This window comes from Sceloporus undulatus, chromosome 5 (assembly GCF_019175285.1).
Source record: "Sceloporus undulatus isolate JIND9_A2432 ecotype Alabama chromosome 5, SceUnd_v1.1, whole genome shotgun sequence".
Lineage (NCBI taxonomy): Eukaryota > Metazoa > Chordata > Lepidosauria > Squamata > Phrynosomatidae > Sceloporus > Sceloporus undulatus.
The window spans coordinates 144,814,249-144,836,252 of NC_056526.1; the positions used below are offsets into that span (position 1 = coordinate 144,814,249).

At 38.4% G+C, this 22,004-nt stretch overlaps 1 protein-coding gene across 4 annotated transcripts in view; it reads left to right on the top strand.

Moving 5' to 3' along the window:
* FBXW7 (F-box and WD repeat domain containing 7) overlaps positions 1-22,004 on the top strand; it is a 172,777-nt gene that overhangs the window by 146,714 nt on the left and 4,059 nt on the right. For all 4 annotated transcript variants that reach the window (XM_042468094.1, XM_042468096.1, XM_042468097.1 and 1 more), the window contains 5 exons: positions 1,932-2,055; positions 4,786-4,922; positions 7,579-7,692; positions 12,113-12,294; positions 13,881-14,106. In XM_042468094.1, coding sequence (XP_042324028.1) covers positions 1,932-2,055; positions 4,786-4,922; positions 7,579-7,692; positions 12,113-12,294; positions 13,881-14,106 — 783 coding nt within the window. The remainder of the gene's footprint in view (positions 1-1,931; positions 2,056-4,785; positions 4,923-7,578; positions 7,693-12,112; positions 12,295-13,880; positions 14,107-22,004) is intronic.

Sequence of the window (22,004 nt, forward strand, 5' to 3'; positions counted from 1 at the left end):
ACCAGCCATTTCCCTTTATCAATTTTATTTTTCTTTCAAACTTTAATTTTCTCTGACTTGAATCTGAAAAAGTCCTTTCTTACTGACTGACACAGTTCTAAATAGTTAATGTTAGTTTTGAGGGTGATAGTGCAAAACTTAGACAAATAGAGAGAAACGTTATACGTTCTATGAATAACTCTTACTTGGTGGTTTTCCTTTGCTGTAAACAACCCATGTGGTGCTTTTCCAAATTCAATTACTGTGCAAGAGATGTATTGGATGAGAAATTGTTTAACCTTTTCTCACTGGACCTCTTCCCAAATTCGTTCCCTGTACGGTACCTGCCAGCTTTGTGCATCCTTGTGCCCTTTAGAAGTGTTGGGGATGCGATTCGCATAGTCCCATCCCACAGAGCTGGTGTGGGAATGGTAGAAGTAGTAGCCCAACAGGCAGCTGGTTGCAGAAGGCAGCTGTATATGTAATGTCACCATCAAAGTGTATTATGAGCATGGTTTAGTGTAGAAGAAGTTGGAGAGTGGGAGAAGGGATTAAACATTTCCTTCTCAACTGCTACTCTGTAATCAGATTTGACTTCCTCCTTTCTTTCAACCTGAAAAGTCCTCATACATCTACATTTGCTATAGCACTGCCATCTTAATTTTTTGAGGCCAAGTCATTATTATTATTTATTTGTATAACACCATAATTTTACACCTCAGACTTGCCATCTAAGGATGGGAAGACAATAGCAACATCTATGTAACCTATATGCTAAGGTCCTGTTACAAGGATTACAAGATGTTCTCTTATGCTGCCTCTGCATTGAAACCACTGATAAAAGATACTAGGAAATTAGTACAGATTGAGCACTCTTAATCCGGAAATCCAAAATCTGAAAAACCTCCAAAAACAAAACTTTTTAAGGCTAGCCTCTCACTTCCGCTTTTGAGGTGGTCTTTCTCCACATTTGCATCTCACACACAAAACAAGTAGTGAATGAACAAGATGTGAGGCTGAAGAAAGATGAATAAGCAGGAGCACCAGAGCCACTGCCTCAAAGGTGGAAGTGGCAGCTGTTGGTAAAATATGTGAAGCTGGAGAGAGACTGAGGATCAGTGAACTGGCAGGAATCCAGGCATAGTGCCCACCATGAATCCACGTTCCCCACCATTTCACAGATCTTGATATCTCTGTCCAGCCTCACAAATAGAGTACAGGTATGTACTATGTTACTTGTGTGTTCCAAAATCCCAACATCGAAATGCTTCTGGTTCTAAGCATTTTGGATAAGGGATACTCAACCTTTATACTGTTCACACACAAGAAAAACCAAAAGAATCTCAACAAAATGAAATCATCTACCAACCTCTTTTAGTGAAGTGTGTGGGCATGCACTGTCAGCCAAAACTGGCTTAGGCAGAAGTCATGAACTGGCCTCTGGTGGCAGTACATTAAATACAGAAAAGCTGAAAATATATAAAATCAACGTAGCAATTCCTATGTATTTTTTTTCCTTGACATATAAATGGGTGAATTGTTGAGTAACATATGGATACAAAGATGAGCAATATTAGCTGAAATATTTGTGTAGGTAGCAGAAAATGGAACATGGCTGGAGGGTGTGAATTTTGGGGGATTATTACCATCCTTACATGAGAAGTCTGAGTTTTGAGTATGATTTGGCTTGCCATCCTCAGAAAACAATCCTATCCAAATCTATTGTTTAAATTCAGATTGTCAGTACTTTCTATTGTGTGGTATTTGTGGGATATCTGATAAATAATGGCAACTCATTGGCTTCTCTCATTTTAACGGTCTGTTAAAATCTCATGCATTGTGATTATGTTAATTCCAGTATCCTGGTTATGTGAACATACAAGACCCTGACTTTTCTGACTGAGCTCAGAAAATTTAATTTCCCACTTTTTATTTTATTTTACGATTTTTAGTTGGCTCTCTATGTGCTTTCATTCCTGGACCCCAAGGACCTGCTGCAGGCAGCACAAACTTGTCGATACTGGAGAATTCTGGCAGAAGACAATCTGCTGTGGAGAGAGAAGTGCAGGGAAGAGGGTAAGGCTCAGTGAAGTGTGAATTTAATCAAAAAGATAGAGCCCCACACAAGTAATGGAAGAAGAATTAAACCAAATACAAATTTTCTGTGTCTAATGTATGGCCTATATGGGATGACTGTTTTCACCAGCAGTATAAATCCTTATATACTTTAACTTGATAGTTTTTTTCAAATTCTTGTATTTAGAACTGGCCCGGAAGCTACATAGCTCATGGTACAGATTAGATGGAACAAGTCTGCCCCGATTACTTGAGGCCCCATTGCTCTGCACTGTGCTGCACTGCACTGCACCAACACACCATTCTGTCAGCTAGAGCTGCAAGCCCTTGCTATACAACAAAGAGCATTGCACAGATTGGCAGGGAACTCCCTCTCCTTTTTTAGACTCTTACTATACTATACCACTGCTAGTGCTCTGTGACGTAGCACTTTTAACATCTGCCTGCAGGAAGATTTTAAACAGCTAGACCCTGCCACAACAACCCTGCTGGCACTTCAGAAAAACACTGGCAAATATATGCCTGATTCAAGAATGCCGAGGCACATACCTCATGAGATGTTACCACAGTCTTGTAAAACATAGCAAAGTCTTGTGAGATTTTGGTGACTTCTTATATGTTTTTGTGAAGAATTGGAAGATGTCAAGGAGATGTCAACAGGGGCTTTATAGACTTAAATTCAGTATCTTGTCACCTGAACAGGTAGCAGCATGTGGTAGCCTACATGGGGTGTGTTTGAAGGTGATGGCAGTGGCAACAACAGTTGGGGTATCAAAGGGAGGTATTTAGGTGGCAAGATGGTTTTGGCGCTGCCTGTATTATATATGACATATAGTGGGCTCTGCGTATCAGTTGGGGTTCAGTTCCAGGGGTCAATGTAGATGCCAAAAAAATGCAGAAGCTCATATTATTCAGTGATGATGATATGCATATGTACATATTCATGTCACTGCCATTGAATAATATGGGGTGAGGCAATCCACGGGTAGTCACAGTGACAGATCAGAAGCCTGCCAATACTGTGAGCTCACTATTTCAGACATAGTGACCTGAGTGGCTTATAGAAGCATAATATTATGGATATCAATGGAAATAATTTTCAATTTATTTGTATGATAACTATCTTTACAGTTAATAGAATTGAAAGCAAAATATTTTGAATAAAATATCATTATTATAATTTTGTTACAATGATTATATAATTATATATTATAATTAGTATAATAATTTTTCAATTCTTTATAAAATATTTGAAGGGCAAAGTAACTTAGAATGAGATCCTTTAAGTAATGTCTGTTTAAAGATGCAAGTCACTGTTTTTCTATAGGACAGACAACAGCATGATACTGTAATTAGGAAGGACAGGGTGGTGCCTATATGAGTAGACTAAATTACTGTATTTTCATGATTAGAAAGCAAAATTGTTAGTGTCCATTAGAAAGAAATGGAACTAAAAATGCTAGCTATCTAAATGCAAAAAAAGAACATACAGTGGACCCTTGTTATACGCTGGGGTTTGGTTCCAAGATCCGCCGTGTATAACAAAATCCGTGTATGCTCAAGTCCCATTAAATATAATGACATAGCAAAATGGTGTCCCTAATAAAAAATGGAACATCAAGGTAAATTTATACTTTTTTGGAACATTTTCAAACCGTGTATGCTTGAATCCGTGTATAAAAAATCTGTGTATAAGAAGGGCCGACTGTATATTTGTTAACAGCATTTGTACTCGGCCATTCATCTTCTGAAGAAAAGCAAGAAGTGATTGATTACATTGGCTTCTTATGTGTTGTGTAATTTAGTTAGTTAGGTGAGAATCTTCAAAGGCACCTGGACAAACCAGAGAAGTCAGTGGTCAGTACATTAGGTGCCTTGCTACCATATGCTTCTCTGCATTTTTTTAAAGGCCATATATGGAAATGTGTTCTTGCTTTACCATTTAAGAATTATTCTTGATATTTGTGGGCTTGGAATTTGCCTGTTATGTTAAACCAAATGGATGAAGTTGAAGCAGTTCTTTTTGTTCTTTAAAAAATCTGTTGTATTTCTCCAGTGGCATTTATCTTATGGTATGTTCAGGAACTGAAGATCAAATGGTTAGAGAACAAACAGTCTTTTAGAGGTGGGAGTTAATCCACATGTTCTGCTAACAATAGCTTCAAGCTTGTAATGAGATGCACCAAAGCGTAAAGATACAGAGTAACAGAGAACCTTAAGATCCTCCTTGTAATAAGAATGAAGAAAAGATCTGCAAAGCCTTTGGCAGAATTGTGAATAAAAGGAGATATCATGGGGCAAGGGGGGTGAGGAGTGACAGTGGCATCACTTTCAGAATGAAGGTGTACAATGGAAAGAATTAAATGAGAAGTACCTTGAGATATTGTACTATAAGGAGTCAGAAGCAGATTTTTGATGTATAGGGAGGGAATCCTAGAATTGCAGAAAGCTTGATAATGAGACCATGCGTGATTAATCATCTTTGAAGAAAAAGGAGATTGGAGATGAGACAGCAGATATTAAAAAAGAAATTAAATCTGAAATGAAGAGCTAGAGATGGTCAGGGTAAATGAGTAGAGACTGTGATATTGTTATGATCATGATGTCTTCCCAGAAGTAAAGGGAGAAAGTTCCTCATAGCTTTATATTCTTGGAAAGGAAGGGTGAGAGATAAAGGAGACTGACACTTGCTTCTGTTTCTAATTTTTGGTTTTGTAACAAAAATTACAGGAATCGATGAACCATTACATATCAAGAGGAGGAAAGTAATAAAACCAGGCTTCATTCATAGTCCATGGAAAAGTGCTTATATCAGACAGCACAGAATTGATACCAACTGGCGGAGAGGAGAACTTAAATCTCCCAAGGTAACCATCTTTGAGCTAAGGGTATTACATAATTCATTGAGGAAGGTCAGGTCTTATTGTTGGTCTATACTTACAGAACCGTTTCTGACATTTAGAAACCTTCTAAAATTGTTTGGATAACTTAAAAAGTTTTTGGTATGTTTATCACTTTTTATTGTTAGATATGTTTTAGCACCCCAAATCTTCACTCCTTTCATATTGGTTGACTGTCATTAAGTCTGCCAGGAAGGACAATCATTGTGCTTGTATACATACTGGATGGCCCTTGCGGTCTCTTCCAGCTCCATGATTCTACTATTCTAGTATGGACATAAACTATCACCACCATGCTATTTGGTAATAAAGTTTGCCCTTTGTTTACATGGGGATCCGTTCCAGACTCCCCCACATAAAACAAATAACGCCTATGCTCGAGCCCCATTTAAATGAATGGGGCTCGTGCATGTGGCAGCACACGCATGCCACAGGCACACACCCCATTCATCCCTATGGGATGCGCTGCCCCTTCCTCCCTGCACTGAAAACTGCGTAAAGTGCATGCATGTGTGACACAGGCACACTGTATAACCTCAACTGACAAGGGTCTTGTAGGAGGTATAATATGCTGTATCCCAAGATGTATTGTGGTCCTCGTGGAGATTGTAGCAGAAAACAAATGTGTCCCTTCCATCCTGCCCTGTACATGACAGATGTTTCATCATACAGTCAGCCTTCCCAAATCATAGGCTTGCTATCCATGGACTGGACCATCCATGGATGGTCTCACCCTGTTCTCCCCAATGACAGTGCGTGCACGTGGCCACACACCAGTGCAGACATGCATGCATCCAGCTGCCATTGGGAAGAACAGGACACCTGCAGATATGATGGGCTGACTATGCAAGAAAACACACTCTAGCAGGAAAAAAGCTGATTTTTTAAAAAAATAATTCAGATGAAAGTTTATGCCTCCTTTATTGTTGTACAAACAGCTACAATTCCTTCCATATAATACAGGTGCTAAAGATATTAACATAAGTTATTATGATTCAGAATACATTAACAAGCTTGGGTGTGACTATACATTAATTTTACTTATCCGATAGTATTATGGTTAGTCATAGCATTATGGAATATAGCTTTGGGGTTTTAATGTCTTTCAGATTAAGCATTAAGTAATTTGGACCATGAGAAGATTTAATAAAGCTAGATTGCTGGGGGAGGGGCAACTTACATTGTTTACAAACCACAAGAGAGTCATGCAAGTACATTATAGAAAGTGAAAAGATCTACACCTGCAGCCAATGAACTTTACACAGTATGTACAGCATTTACTGTCACCAGTCTATGGTAATGGAATAGCAATACTGTCAAAGTTTCTGATATATAAACAGTTGCTCTTTGGCCTTTTCAACCCAGTGAATTTGATCCTCAATTTAAAATAACCTATAGTTTCATTGCATAACAAGATCAATATTTCTTTACAATAGAGAAAATGCTTTGCTTATTCTGCTCTGAGTTGCTTAGGTAACAATTTAATAGTATATTTGTTATCTGAATTACATTAAGAACATTTTAATGTAATCAATTATTACATTTACTTTCAGTTATGATGTGGGCAATTACAAATAAATCAATTTAAAAACTTCATGTATTATAAAAACTGGCATTGAAGGGATCTTACTATATTGGGACCTGTGTGTGTATGTGCCTCCAAAATCTCCTGTAAATTTATGGTGACTCGGTGAAGTTGAAGGCAAGGGATACTCAGAGATATTTCTGCCAGTTCCTTCCACTGAAATTTAGCCTACAGCACCTGGTATTTATTGGAAGTCTTCTGTGTGTCTTTTAGTACGTCCCTATATTGAGACATACTACCTAAAAGGAAATATTATCTAGTCAATGTTAAACCAGAGCATTGTGTGACAGCACATGATGCAGTCCTCCATAAACTAAGGAGTCCTGGTTTGGCTCGGTGACTGGATTAGGAGATCACTACTGATGCCTCTTTCTGTCTCTGTGAATTACTTGGAAGAAAACTGGATAGAAATTATATATTTCTCCACTGCCTGTTACCATTAGCAAAAATTTGTTTCTTAACGCCATGGTGGAATTCACCTCTTCTCCTCTCCATTCTGTGTTGTGCCTGATCTCCATAGAGATTTGTTGGCTTGAATTGGGATCTTCTGCCAAACCATTAATAGCTGGGTTGCTGCTGCCCCATTAGAATGAACTGTGCATCCAAGCTAAAAAAAGGAAAGTTGCAGAAAATGAAAAGAGGTGATTCTAAAAGAGCACATATTTCATATTTTAGACGAATCTGATTCGACTAATGGATGACAAATGGTGCTACAGCAAAAAGTGCTGTCAGAGTCACTAGTAGTATGATGCCGATGGAGCAGATGTTAAAGTAAAAGATGTCATAGTTTGCCAGTGATTTGTTCAGGAAGGGTTTTTACTTTTTGTATGACTAGAACAAACATTCAAAATCCATAAATTTCTTTAGCAAGGTAAAAATAAAGTATCAAGGAAAATACTCCTCAGTCGATTCTAGTGATAAATTAGACTTCTTAATTGAAAATAAATAATGCATACTATTTTTGTTTTAGAAATCCACTCTGTTATTTCTGTTCTAAGATGGCAGTGAGCTATATATGGATGTTTTCTATATTGCCAGGTCCTGAAAGGTCATGATGATCATGTGATCACATGTCTGCAGTTCTGTGGTAACAGAATAGTCAGTGGTTCTGATGATAATACATTAAAGGTTTGGTCAGCAGTTACAGGAAAGGTAAGTCCAATGCATTTACTGCCTTTTAATTTAAAAAAATGTCCCATGTGTGTTGACAGAACAACACATTCAAATGTACAATTTTGGCTTCATAGATGCCTTGAATCCCATGCTGGGAGAAAGTTGGGGTAAAAAAAATAAAGAACCATGGTTACTGAAGACAGAATGTGCATTGGGGCTGTATAATACTACATCATCCTGAACCCATGTCCTCCCTTCACATGCTGGCTTCAGCAAAAGGAGCCTGGTTTGTTTAAAACAGAGATCCCCTCTTGATGGTCAAAATAGAGGGGTATGGTTTAAAACAAACTGGGTTCCTAGCACCAAAGGCAATAGTGAATGGAGTAGAAAGAATGAGGGAGGAGTGCAAGTCCATGAACTGGATCCAAAGGTGCATTTGTGCAGAAGCCCTCTTTCCTTCATATGTGCATATATTTCTAATGCTCATGTGAAATATGGTCTTCCAGTAGTGCACAGGTTGTACTTGTACTTGGAAAAAGTACCCAAAATACTATTGAATCCATCTGTTTTGAAGAAAAGTGGTAGCTATTACTTAACTTCTTCTTGCAGTTCCTTGGATGTAGCCCATGTTTTTTATAAATGTGGAAGATTTTATCGCATTCTTATCTTCATCTTATTATTATGGTTTTGAAATAATTTCATATTTTTAAATAATTATTTATTCCTTTATATATGCTTTTATTTCAAATTAATTTTACATTATTTAAAACATTATCTAATTTCAGCTATTCTGGTGTTTTATATTGTTGTGGTGGTGCTTTACGTGCTTTGGCAGAGAAATTGCATTAAAATAGCAATAAATAACAATATTTGGTGGTGGTCTTTTGTGGTAGTGGTAGTGGGAATTATTTTATTGTAGAATTGTTTGTTAGATATGAGTGTTTATACAAGTTCATCATTACAGTGTTTAATGCACACGTTTCAAGTATTTATCATGTTTCTAAATATGTGTTAGATTGTTTTTCTTTTATATGAAAGCAGTGTTATCCCTAATGATACCTTAACGTAGTGGTTCTCAAATTTTGTGGAAGGATCCCAGAAGGGGTGTGATAGTTGATCAAATGTGAAAAAAGAAGGGCAAGTGCGCACGTGTGTGTGTGTGTGTGTACACACACCATTGAGGATTGACTGGCTCCTGCAAAAAAGCTTCTATAAGCATCTTTTTAAATGTTATGTCCTGCTTAGCTTCTCCGAACGTTCCAGTGCTGGGAGGGAGAAGGAAGAGGGAAGACAAGGTTGTTGAAAAGACACCACAGCTGCCTCTGAGTGCCTCAAGTTGGGAGGAATTTGCTGGATTGCTTTTTGATGATCCACTTTCCAGGAGCCCATGCTGCTAGGGTGTGGGTACATAAGTCCTATTTGTGCTGTTTCTGTACAACTCCTTGTAAGGGTTGGGCTCTGCCTTTCTCCAGCTGGAAAAGGAGGATGTGCAAGATTCACAAAGTTCCATGGACTTTGGATACCGGTCCAAGCCCAGTTCAACTGCCAGGATAAATATTCTCCATGTGCAAACTTGAGGCTTACTGTCAAATTTATATGAATGTTAGAGTAACAAAATAGAATTTCTAACCTTCAGCTTCTGAGCCAAAGGGAAATGCTAGTGCTCATTCTGGAAACAGATAGGAAAGGTGGTCTGAATACAAAAAACTCAATAGCTATTTCATCCAGCTTGGAGTTGGGGAGGTGAACAGTTTTCATGGTTGTGATGCATGATTAAAAGCTTAGTGGAACTGTAAGGCGGGATACAGACCTCCGCTTTGCGGCGGTCTCCCGCCGGCGCCATTTGCTCCGCGCGGGAGCCGCAGCAGCCAAACCGCGCGGCTCCCGCGCGGAGCAAAAAAGAAGCTCCATTTCGGAGCTTATTTTTGAGGCGCCTCTATGACGTCGTGAGGCACCGCTGGCGCATTCACGACGTCATAGGCGCCGCGACACGTCTGGACGCTATGCGTCCAGTACGTAAAGATGGCAGCACCCATGTGGAAGGGACGCCACCATCTTGTACGAAGCACCGCCCCTTCCTAACCCTAGTACGTATAGAATACGTACTATATGGCGGTTTGTATCCCGCCTCTGAGATTATTTCTGTGTAACCCCTAGTTGAAGAATGTCCTGTTGTCTCTAGACCAGGTTTTCTCAGTCAGGGTTCTCTGGGATCCTAGGGTTCCATGAGAGATTGCTAGGAGTTCCACAAGAAACTGTGATGGGGAAACATTTTTTGAGCTGTAGATACAATAATTTTTATGCATTGGTCCCCTGGGATTTAAAATTTATTTCAAGGGTTCCTCCATGGTAAAACTGTTTTGAGAGGTTGATCTAGACAAGGGTCGGCTATTGTGGAAGGCTAGGGTGCTGCATTGGTCCCCCATTAGACCTTGGACAGCTACAAGGACACACAGTGCACCTAAAAGCAAATCTAAAGGATTTACCCTCCAAACATTCCCATTGGAGGAGTTGCATCCCGAAATACATGATGATATTTTCACTATGTTTTGGGGGCTTCTTAGACCCAGGAGAGCCCCCCCCCTTTTTTTTTTTTTAAACAACAGGAAGGGAGCAGAGGTCACTCCCTGTTCATTTCCTCTTTTTTAAAAAAACAGGCTTTTTCAGGGCCTCTATTGAAGGGGAGGATGTGAATTAAATGCCTGCTACATGCTCTAGGGGGCATTTGGGAGCAAAAATAGTTTTCAAAAGTTTTCAAAAGGGGGGGGGGGCTTTCCCTTGGGGCAGGGGGGGGCAGGGGTTATCCAACTGTTGTGGACATGATATTGGGCATCTTGGGGCAAAACAAATTGTGACCCTGAGTGCCACAAAAATTACCATTGTGGGCTGCATGTGGCTCATGTTCTGCATTTTGCCCAACCTGCAATAAACAGTCTAGAAATCTCAAATTATTTTCTGCAAAATTTCTTGCATGTGATTACATAGGTGACCACATGCATTCTCTACAGGCTGGAAGATCAGTCATTATATGAGGGTTGTAAGCTAAATTGCAGACTATTCATTGAAGGCATACACAACTTTAATCCATTCATGTTTATGTACTAGAGTCTCTTTTTATTATTTATTTAAAATATTTTATCTGTTCTTCGGCCAAAAAAGGTTTTAAATAATTTATGAAAATCAGTAATGTGGCAATTTACAATCTAATGGGCACAATGAAAACAATGAGATTGCAGATGAGGAGTATGAAAGTAACCTAAGGTATTGTTAGTTATTTCTTAGCTAGCAGAAATTGAAACAGTTCAGAGGAGAGGAGAATGGTTAGTCTTTCACCTGAATCTCTGCTACAGGGTATGGAATTCCCCCCCCCCCCCCAGATGATCATTGATGATTTCTCATCTCAACTGATGCAGTGGCCTGCTTCCCTTCCCTCCTTTTGTTGCAGAGTGATGGAATCCACCAGTTATTTCATTTATGTGGTGCCTGTATAGTTTCACCACAGATAGTGTACATTGAATTACATCCAAATTGCACATCTGCATTTGGAGTGGGAAAAAGGACAATTTTGCTCCCAACAGCAACTCCTCCTGCCTCTGAAATGCTGCTTGGAGGTTTCCCAGACCTTGCGGGCAGCCTATTTTATATCAGTAATAGATACATGGTTATTATAGTGTCTAAAGAATTTCAAAAAGCAGGTTCCTGGTTGCAATCTAAAGCAAACAATTAAGGAAGGAAGTGAAAGAATGTGGGTTGGGGTGGAGTATAAGCTAATTCAAACACAATTATATTGTGTTAGGGGTGAACTGCACTCTTTAAGGTTAAATTGTAATCATGTACCTTTGTGGGCTTGAGACTGTGTCAGAGTCCCACAACATCTGGCCAGGCTGCATTATTTATTTGTAAAAATGTTACTTCTTGTCCTCGGGGCAGTTTATTTTAAAAAGAAAGAGATGGATTGAAAGCAATAAATTACTATTGCAAGCGTATTAACCTTGTCTCCTTAGTCTAATCTAGTCTTCAGAATCCCACATTTGTTGACTTGGAAGATATGATGCACACATTACCATATTAGTCATAGATTTATTTTTAAGGCTGTTTATGTATGACTTCACTGGATTGTAACTGCTGCCCAGGGAAAGATGATTAAAACTTGACTGTGGCATGCATATACATCTAACATCTGCTTCTTTCTTTCATTTAAATTTTGACGTGAAAGATATTGTTTGTTGTAAAAGTGAAAATCCAGCTAAACTTGCATATTTTTTTAGTACCAGGGGAGGCATTTCTTTGTAATGGAAATATTCAGATAATACTTGAATGCCAATAACATAACTTGCCAGCTACATCTTGTAGACTATCGCTGTTTAAAATAAGTCTGTAGAGTTTGGTTAATTCATGTGGAACTTATTTTTTTGTCAGCCATTTCGAAATGGTAACCAATCAAAATGTTTGCTTTCAGTGTTTAAGAACACTTGTTGGACATACAGGTGGAGTTTGGTCATCACAAATGAGGGACAACATAATAATCAGTGGGTCTACTGACCGAACCCTTAAAGTGTGGAATGCAGAGACTGGAGAGTGCATACATACATTATATGGGCATACCTCAACTGTACGTTGTATGCATCTCCATGAAAAAAGGTAAGTATTTCTCTATAAATGTAAGAGTATTTTTCAACTTTGTTATGCTTCATATGAAAGCATTTTTACTAAGACAATCCATAACCAGTTCAGTTGTTGAAACTGAAGTTTTGAATTAAATGAATATAAACTTTAAAAACCTGGCTGTCATACACAAGTGTTATACCATATTTAAAGTATTAATACAGTGATTTTACATATCATCTAATATATTCTTAGCATTTATAGCTAGCCTACTTTACATCTCATTCTAATAATTAACAAAGAAGGCTGTATCTCTCTCTGCTTTTTTTATTTGTACTGTAAGTTTTCACTTGCCTTACAAGTTTTATTGGATCAGGTTAGACTGACTTGGAAGTCCAGTTCTTAAAACAGAAATAAGACAAAATGTTTTAAAGCAAAATTGCATCTAAAATATTATTTTTCTCACCTTTTTCAAGAATATTACAGGATCATGCTTCCACCTATTATAAAGCAATGTGAAACCTGCAGATAGCAACCAAGAAGTCTCTCTCTTGTTTATAATAGTTTAGAATTCAGGTGCTTAATGTACCAGTAGTGTCAATATTTTATTACATTGTTAAGCAAAATTATGTACCATTAAAAGGAAAATAACATTTCTAAAGATGTTAAATCAACTACTGTGAAGCCCTCTAATGCATCTTAAGGGAAGGCATTAACAGTTGCAATTTTGAGTCTAATGTACTAAGAGGCCAATGCAATCTTATCAGTCTGGATCTTCACTATTTCAGTTTGCTACTGATTTTTGTTTTGTATGTTTCAGTCTCAAAATCTTGAGCTGCAATTTCAGTAGCAGGAATTATATCTGTCATGGGGTAATCTAACTGTCTCTAGTTTATATCCAGCCTTTGTCCCAGAAATTGGACCCAAGGTGGCTCCCAACATAATTAAAAAAAACAAGTACAGACTGGATGCAACAGCCTGCTTCCAGGTAGCTTGGGGTCATGGCATTTTAATAGCACATGCCCCCAAGACACCCGGAAGCCACCCAGCCAACTACATAGGAGTGGTTTCAGGATGCTCCGGGGGCATGGCGCTTTGACGCAGTACGCCCTCAGAGTAGGGCTGACTAAGAAGGTGCTCCAGGGCAGATTGGGGCCGCAGTGTGTGGTTGCCACGGTGTCAGGGCAAGTGATACTCGAGTGGCGGGTCACACAAATATATATATATATATATATATATATCTCCCACACACATCCATGCCACCACCCTCTGAAGATGCCAGCTACATATGCAGGTGAAACATCAGGAATGAATTCTTCCAGAACATGGTCACATAACCCAGAAAATCCACAGAATTCTCAGGAGTACATCCAAACTGCAAAGCAGCATCTTTACTCATCACAGGTTGCATCTCTGTTCCCAGATCTGCTTTTCTACCTGTTTTCTCTAGATTAAACTTGAATTTGTTTTCCCTTTCTATAAACCATTATATAACAACTTACTTATTTGGTCATCAGAACCAAATTCCATTAAAATTGCCACACAAAACTAATTGCAGATTTTCTTTCTTTTTTCTTTTTCTCTCTTTTCTCTCTCTCTCCCCCCCTCCCCTCCTTTTCCAGAGTTGTCAGTGGTTCTCGAGATGCCACTCTGAGAGTTTGGGACATTGAAACAGGCCAGTGTTTACATGTTCTGATGGGTCATGTAGCTGCAGTTCGGTGTGTACAATATGATGGCCGGCGGGTTGTTAGTGGAGCATATGATTTCATGGTCAAAGTATGGGATCCAGAGACTGAAACCTGTCTACATACCTTGCAAGGGCATACTAATAGAGTCTATTCATTACAGGTAAGCATTTGATACCTGGTGCAATACATTTTCTTCAGTGTTCCACTAGAGTAGTTATAGTTGCCTGTGTATTTTCTGAGAAGCCTGTATAGTACCAGCAGACACCAAAAGTTGAACCATGTTCCATGCATCCTTGTTTCCCTTTTTCTTCCCTTTCCTATCCCTTTAGCAATTTTATGTTGTATGCTTAAAGGAAAGAGAACATAGCAACAGGTCCCTATAGCATTGAGAAAATATATTTGCCAATTATCTAAGGTTACGTGGTGAGGGGAGAAGGATGGGCAAAGAGATTGCCAATTTTGTTAATGACACCAAGGAGTATAGGTGGGGGAAACAAAGGAACAGTGAAAAACTCTAAAAATGTCCCCAAACTAAGCATTAAAATGAATCATGTGGTTCAGTGTCAGCAAGTTTGAAATGACACATACACACACACGGGAAGGGGGTAATTGATTGCCCATTACTATGGTTGTAGTCAAAACTGGTGGTGAGGAATTGTCGTAGATAGTTTGAAAAAAACCATCCGCCCAGTGTATTGTCAGAAATAACATATTAATGATAATTAGGAATACAGATCTGTGATGTATCTGCATTTGGGGGGAAAAACCAAAGCAAACCAAACCAAAAGTACTTCAGAAGCAGCCAGCTGCAATATATTATAAATGTTTATTTGATATATGGAGAAGGTGGAAAATAAACTGACCCATATAACAATTGTATCAGTTCAAAAGTAAAACAAAAACAAAATAGATTATAAACTGACATACAAAAATCCCTTCTGTTGAATTGAAGAACAACCATTTAATTAACAACATGAAAGAAAAATGGTATCATGAACAACAGAACAACAGAAGTGAAAACAATCCAGAACTGATGATAAATAAGACAAGACAAGGATAAGAAATTGGCTTGAATTTCTAAAACAGGCAACGGGGAAGAAAAAAAAATTAGATAACTTTAAGGGAGCTGGGAGTGAACAAGACAGCATTTATAGATAGTCCCTTAATTTGACGAAGTTGTTCATTAGTGAAGACCAAAGCTTCTTATTGAACTGCCAAACATAACTCAAACCAAATAAAAATATAGTTTTAAGAAATAACTAACTAATTAGTTTTCTGCTAATTGCAGAAACATTCAATAATGTGAAATGGTATAAGATGCAGGATGGGTAAAAGAAATTACTACTTCATACAACATATAATTATACTTTAGCATTTACCACTGTGAGATGTTTTGATGGTTCTCAGTTTTGATAGCTCTAAAGTGGGTTTAAATATCTTAAAGGCACCAGATCCCATCAGATATTGGAAGATAAGCAGCAATAGCAATAACAGTGTCATACCACCTAAGCAGTCTCTAAGCAGTTTACAACTGTAAGCTTATTTGCCCCCAACATGCTGGGTACTTATTTTAGCAACCTTGGAAGGTTGACCCAGAGCCTCTGGCTGGGATTGAACTCAGAACCTTGTGGTTTGTGAGTGAGTGGCTGCAGTACCAGCATTTAACCACTGCACCACCATGGCCCTTGTTAGTACTTGGATGGGAGACTGTCAATGAATACCAGGTCCTGTAGACAGTAATTCAGAGGAAGGAACTGGTAAAACTACACCTGAGTATTCCTTGCCTAAGAAAACCCTATGAAATTCATGGGGTTGCCATAATTTGACAGACTGTTTAAAGGCACTTGCATACACACACCAGAGGCTAAGAATGTCAGTGGCTAAGATTGCCAATGGTAGTATTCCTCTGAATATTAAATGCTGGGGAATATGAGGGGGAAGGGCTTTTGTACACATATCCTCATTGTGGGCTTCTTTTAGACATCTGATTGGTCACTATGGAGAAAGAATGCTGCAGTAGAAAATTCTTTAGTCTGATTTAGCATATCTCTATGCATGTTCTTTTCTAAGGTAATAGTTTTGAACTATGAATTTCATAACCAATCTCTGAATGTGAAGAGATAAATAGATTTCTTCAAAGCCTAACAAAATAATGTTTACTTCTGAAAAGCCTATAGGAAGATATATATATAGGTCTCAGAAGGAGGGACATTTCACAACTGAGGTCCTGATTCTGGTAGAGGTACTCTCATAGTTTAAGTTTAAAGCTGAAGTCACAGTTATCAGCACGCCCTTTCCTAACCCTAGTACGTCCTGGGGACGTACTTTACGCCCGTGCGGAACGGGCCTCTATTTACATGACTCCAGTATTAAAGAAGGCTAATAGCAATAAATATTCTTTTTCTGCTCACTTACTTTTAAACCATTGTGTAAGTAAGACCTTTGGATAAGAGTCACAAATGGAATAATGTGTTGAAGGGAAATATATGTGAATGGATGGATGGATGGATAGATAGATAGATAGATAATATTCTAATAATAAATATTTATATGTATTTACCATGATGTGAGATGGTATTGAAAAATGAATTCATATATTATTAGAACTAGAATGGTGATTTATTGCTATGGAAAAGTGATTAACAACCTTGAAAATGTGTATTCTCCAAATTCCTTGAGCTCTTGATATTTAGATAAACTGGAGCTCAATATTTTTTATTGCCACCTTGACATAAAGCATTTAAGAGAGTTCATCTGGTAATTAGGTTGTAACAATATTATGTTGCATTATTTTCCTTGTTTTCACACAATGCAGAAAATATTTGTTCAAAACATTTAATGTGAGCATCATATCATTACGTTACATGGCACGTTCAATTTAAATATTTGAACTCATTGATTATTTGGTGTTAAAAACTGGTAAGCAAAACCAGTCATGTGCTTATGAGCCATAGACATGCATATGGAGGGAGAAAGGACAGTTGGCTGACTTTTCCTTTTTACCTGCTTCTGATGTACAGTCGAACCTCGCCTTACGTGGGGGATCCATTCCCCCCCCCCCCGGTGTAAGGTGAATTCCGCCTATGCTTCAGCTCCATTGAAGTGAATGGGGTTTGTGCGCTTGGCAGCATGGTGGTATGGTGGCATTCGCCCCATTCATCCGAATGGGACGCACTGCCCCACACGTTCCCACGCTGTTTGAGCACATAAGCTCAAAGCCGCATATTAGCATGCCTGTGTATAACGCAGGGCTTCATGGATCTCTGATGAAGTTGCATTATTCAGTAGCTCAGCCCTTTTTAAATAAACTATATCATTTTGTACATGCTCTCATCCTTTAGAACTAAATATTGTTCTCACAAAATTTATTAAAGTCGACAGACTGCATCCATTGATTAAGGAACTTTTGAGTTTCTTAAGAGCCAGGATGGTATAGGACAGTGCCTCCCAGGCTATTAAAAAGTGGGGATATGGCAGGTTCTCCTCAGCATATCAGGGACCAGGACTATATTTATTCTTATTACCTACAACTGTTCCTTTCTTTTCTGCAAACTTTCCATAGACCAGACGTTAATGGCTCTTGAGCTAGCAGTGGTTCAGAGACCACCATTTTAAGTAGCACTGTATGGGAGATAAATGCACTGCAGGACTCACCTTCACTTCCAGCTCAAAATTGCACCCTCACATATGAAACTCACCTGTTGACTAGTTATTATCTCTTTCCCTAACTTACAAGATGGATTATGAAGACAAAATGAGGGCAGTGAGGGGTAGGGAGTAGTAATGAAACATCATCATCATTCCAGAATGTCTTTGCAATAAAAAATATTTTAAAAATACAGGCAGCCCTCCATATTGGTGGAGGTTTGGTTCCAGACCCCCCCCCCCCCGCAAACCATGGATATAAAATAATGCCAGGCCTCAAGTCCCATTAGAATCAATGGACACCAATGTGCATGTGGCCACGTCATCATGACTGTGTGCATGCAGTGTCATTGTTGCCAATGGGACAGACCATCCATGGATGCTCCAATCCATGGATGGCTGGCCTGATGATTCGGAGGGCCAACTATACTTTTTTAACAAATGTAAAATGAAACAAATATATGACAGGGTTAATTATGCCCGGGGGGGGGGGGGGGGGTTGTTGTGGAAATGTAAGGTTTTGGATTCCAAAGGATTCTGTTAATGATGTAGTCCGTATACACAAATTTATGTCCAAAAATTGGCCTCTAAATCCCAGGTTGACTTATTTACGGGTCAGTATGGTAACATGATAGCAGCTCTTTCAGATTTCCCCATACAGTCAGGAGAGAGCAGTTTCTTTCTCTTTTGAGGCAAGCAGAAAGTCCTGGGTGATTAATTGCTTGTAAAGAAACAATCAAACAAGAGTCCCTCTCCCGCCCCTTCGTTGCTGCTTTTGGGGAGTGAAGAATGAAATGAAAGCTGAAACAAAAAGCCTCAATTAAAAAGCCTCTTGTCATTGGCACACATACACACACTAAGAGCCTCCAGGTTTTACCCTCAACTTATCCAGGGGTCATGGCAAAATCCATAATTTTGGCCACAAAACCTGCCCTCGACTTATACATAAGATTGACTTATAGTCGAGTGTATACAGTACATCCTTTTCACATGTGGTAATTAGTATTAATTGCAATTAGAATCCTAAGTGGTATCAATTATTGCTGAGGATGTAGACTTAAGTCTAGGAAAGCTTATGCTACCAACTTCTTTCTTTCGTTTAGTCTCAAAGGTGATACAAGATCCCCTTGCACACAAATTATTGCTATATAGACCCTTGCTATATTTATTACAGGTCAGCAGGTAATTTAAAATAGAGAGCCTTCCCATTTGTTAAATTGTGGCAGAGTAATTAAAAAGCTTAATTTAAAATAATACAGTACAACGAAATAAATGAGTTTCCATGGGCGAATTGGCCAAATCTGTCATCAATCTCAAATTGAAAATACAGTTTTCCCCTTTTGGTGCTGGTATAGTAGCATTGTGTCATGAAGGTGTCAAAAAACAAAGCACAACAAAAAACACTATAAAATGAAGACTAGGATCAGTTATGAGAAGTTAAGATACACTAGGACTCTTAAGCTTGCAACTTCTGTCATTAAATAAAGCTGTTTGCCAGAAGGCCTTTAGTCAGCCTGTGGATTGCAATCTCTTCCCAGGCAAAATTTCATTGATTGCTTGGCAGCAGAAACAAGTTGAAGCAAAAAGTTTGGAGAACCTTTCCACACTCCATCTTACATATATACTGACACAGATCCACAAACATGCAGGTTTTCACTTTCTTTCCCCTCTTGTGTGGCAGTTTGATTGAAAAAAAGCCTCCCTTTGGAGCATTAATGGCTGAGATGGGAGCTCTTTTATGGTGTACAGGGAAGTGGCCTTTTCCCGTAACAAATCCTTCCCTGGATGGTAATTGTGCTTTTCAAAAAACATGGATAGTTGCTGAAGGAGCAGAAGGGGAGGCTGTATGGATTATATCTGTTAAAAAATACAAGTTGTTTTTGATGTGTTTCTCTCTCCTCTGCTTTGTTAATCTTACCTTTGAGAAATGAGTTAGCAGTTTGCGTTAAATAACTTCTTGTTGCTATTGTTGTGTTTATGTTAACTGCCCTTGAGTCGACTCTGATTCACAAGCAACCCCATAGATGAGATACCTCCAAAAAACCTGTCTTCCACTGCCCTGCTTAGGTCCTGTAAATTTACAATAAGAATTTAAAAAGTTGAAATCATCTAATTAAAACAGTATAAAAATAGCATAAAACATATACAAAAAGTTAACACCCCCACATAAAAACCACTGTGTCATGTTTATTATGTGAAAAGGCCTGCCTAAGTAAAAATGTTTTTGTTTGCCAGTGAAAGGCGAGCAGGGAGTGGGGCAGTATAGCCTCCCATGGAAGGGCATTCCACAGGTTGGGTGCAGCCACTGAGAAGGCTCTCTCTCATGTCCTCACCAAGCAACCCTGATGAGGCTCATGCACATGCTGATATTTTTCTGGAATCCCTTGGTACCATTGTATGTTTGCAGTGTGGTCCCTAGTCCCTCTTCCTTTCCTGAACCCCACTTGGACCTCTGGGCTTTCTCTCTTTGTGTATGATTGGAGTCCATCTTTCAGACTTTAGAGCATAATTTTGCTTGCTTGGGAAATTAATGCCATGGTCCTATATTTGCTACTGTTGTTGTGTGCCTTCAAGTAATTTCCAACTAATAGTGAACCTAAAGTGAACCTATCATGGGATTTTCTTGGCATTATTTGTTCAAAGAAGGTTTGCCTTTGCCTTTCTTTGAGGCTGAGAGAGTGTGATTTGGCCAAGGTCACTCAGTGAGTTTCCATGTCCGAGTGGGGAATTGAACCCTAATCCACTGAGTCCTAGTCTGTTGCTCAACCACTACACCACTCTATATATGTATGCAAACTGTGCATTCTCTGGTACAGAATACGAATCCACTTCTTTGGATTATCTCTCACAGTCCAGTTGTTCACTTCTTTTCAAAGATTCCAAGCTTTTTAAGTCAGACTTGGCCAGTGGCCATACTGTGTTGCTTTAGTGCTACCCAAAGCTGGCTATCTTATTTATTTAATCAGTTATTTATTTCCCCACTCCTGTGCTGATTGGAGCAGAGTTTCTCTTATATCTCCGAATTCTTCTTTCTCTGTTTCTGCTGTTCTGTTTTCTTTTCTGTCGCTTACCTTACTGGCTAAAAAAAAACCATTAGGATAACGTACTAAATCATCTATATTAATATATTTTTGAATTGATTTAGTGGTTTGGATCCATTTTTAGTCATGCTTTGAGTAGATCCACTAAAGTTAGTAGGTTATCCATGACTGATTTGTCCAGATGATTTTACTGGGCTTACTCTATGCATATCTATCTGGATCCAACCTTATTTCTCTATTCTAAAGGCTTCCATCTCTGACAGAAAGAGCTATCTTATAACTAAGGATGGGAGAGTGTAATCACAATCCAGTGTAAATTGATAAGCACTTTGTTAAAAGTTCACTGTGAGTGCCTCATTGTGGATATTGATAAATAAATAACATAGTTTCCATAAATGTGACATAATTTAATAATAAGCACAGCTGCCCTCACTAAAAAGGAAGAGTGTATTTAATAATTCTGTGTGTAAATTAGTGTATATAAAGTATTTCTCTTTATAGGAACAAACAGAATCAAAATAGCTCAAATTGAGATAAAATAAGTTTATTGCTTAGTCCAAACACACATTGCAAACACACAAAGTGAGTAAGTTCAAGTACCATCAGTGTACAAAAGGATCTATATTTTAAAACGATGTTTACTTACATTTGACCTCATCAAATTCAACATCAGATCCTTGTGGCTCTTGATTGTCTGTGTATGGGGGTGAAATAGCACTTAGTTTTAAACAGCCATAGAACAGAAATGCCAAAATTAAGTTAATGTAGTTGAGATTGTTCTGTGAAATATGGCAGCTTTCCCCAAACTATTGCTTCCCCCCCCCCTCAGATGTTATGGGCTGTAACTCTTGTCAGACTTGGCCAGTGGCCATACTGTGTTGTTTTAGCGCCACCTGAAGCTGGCTATCTTATTTATTTAATCAGTTTCTGTATTGGTTATCATATCTTAATTATATTTCAAAGCAATTACAAGATAGATAAAAGTCATAATGAACATATTAAAATACAAAATATTAAACAATAAATTAAAACTTTTAGAACCAGTAGTTCATAAAGCAATTTTGAGACCAGACAGCACAGTCAGTTTGGAAAAGCCTAGGTGAAACAGGAGTCGGGGGTGAGTTATATTGGAGCCTGTGCAGAGGTAATAAGAAATAAGACCAGCTAGGTTTAGGCAGTGGTAATCTGAAATGATCATAACATAAATCTATGTTGTGCTATCAAAGATCCATAAAAGCTTGTATTTTGTAATTACTAAGCTGTAGAAAAAAATATAAAAGCATGAATACTCAGAAGCATATACTTTGAATAGATTAAAAATGTATGCAGATATGTATATTTACTTCCATATATGTATATGCACTTTTTGTAT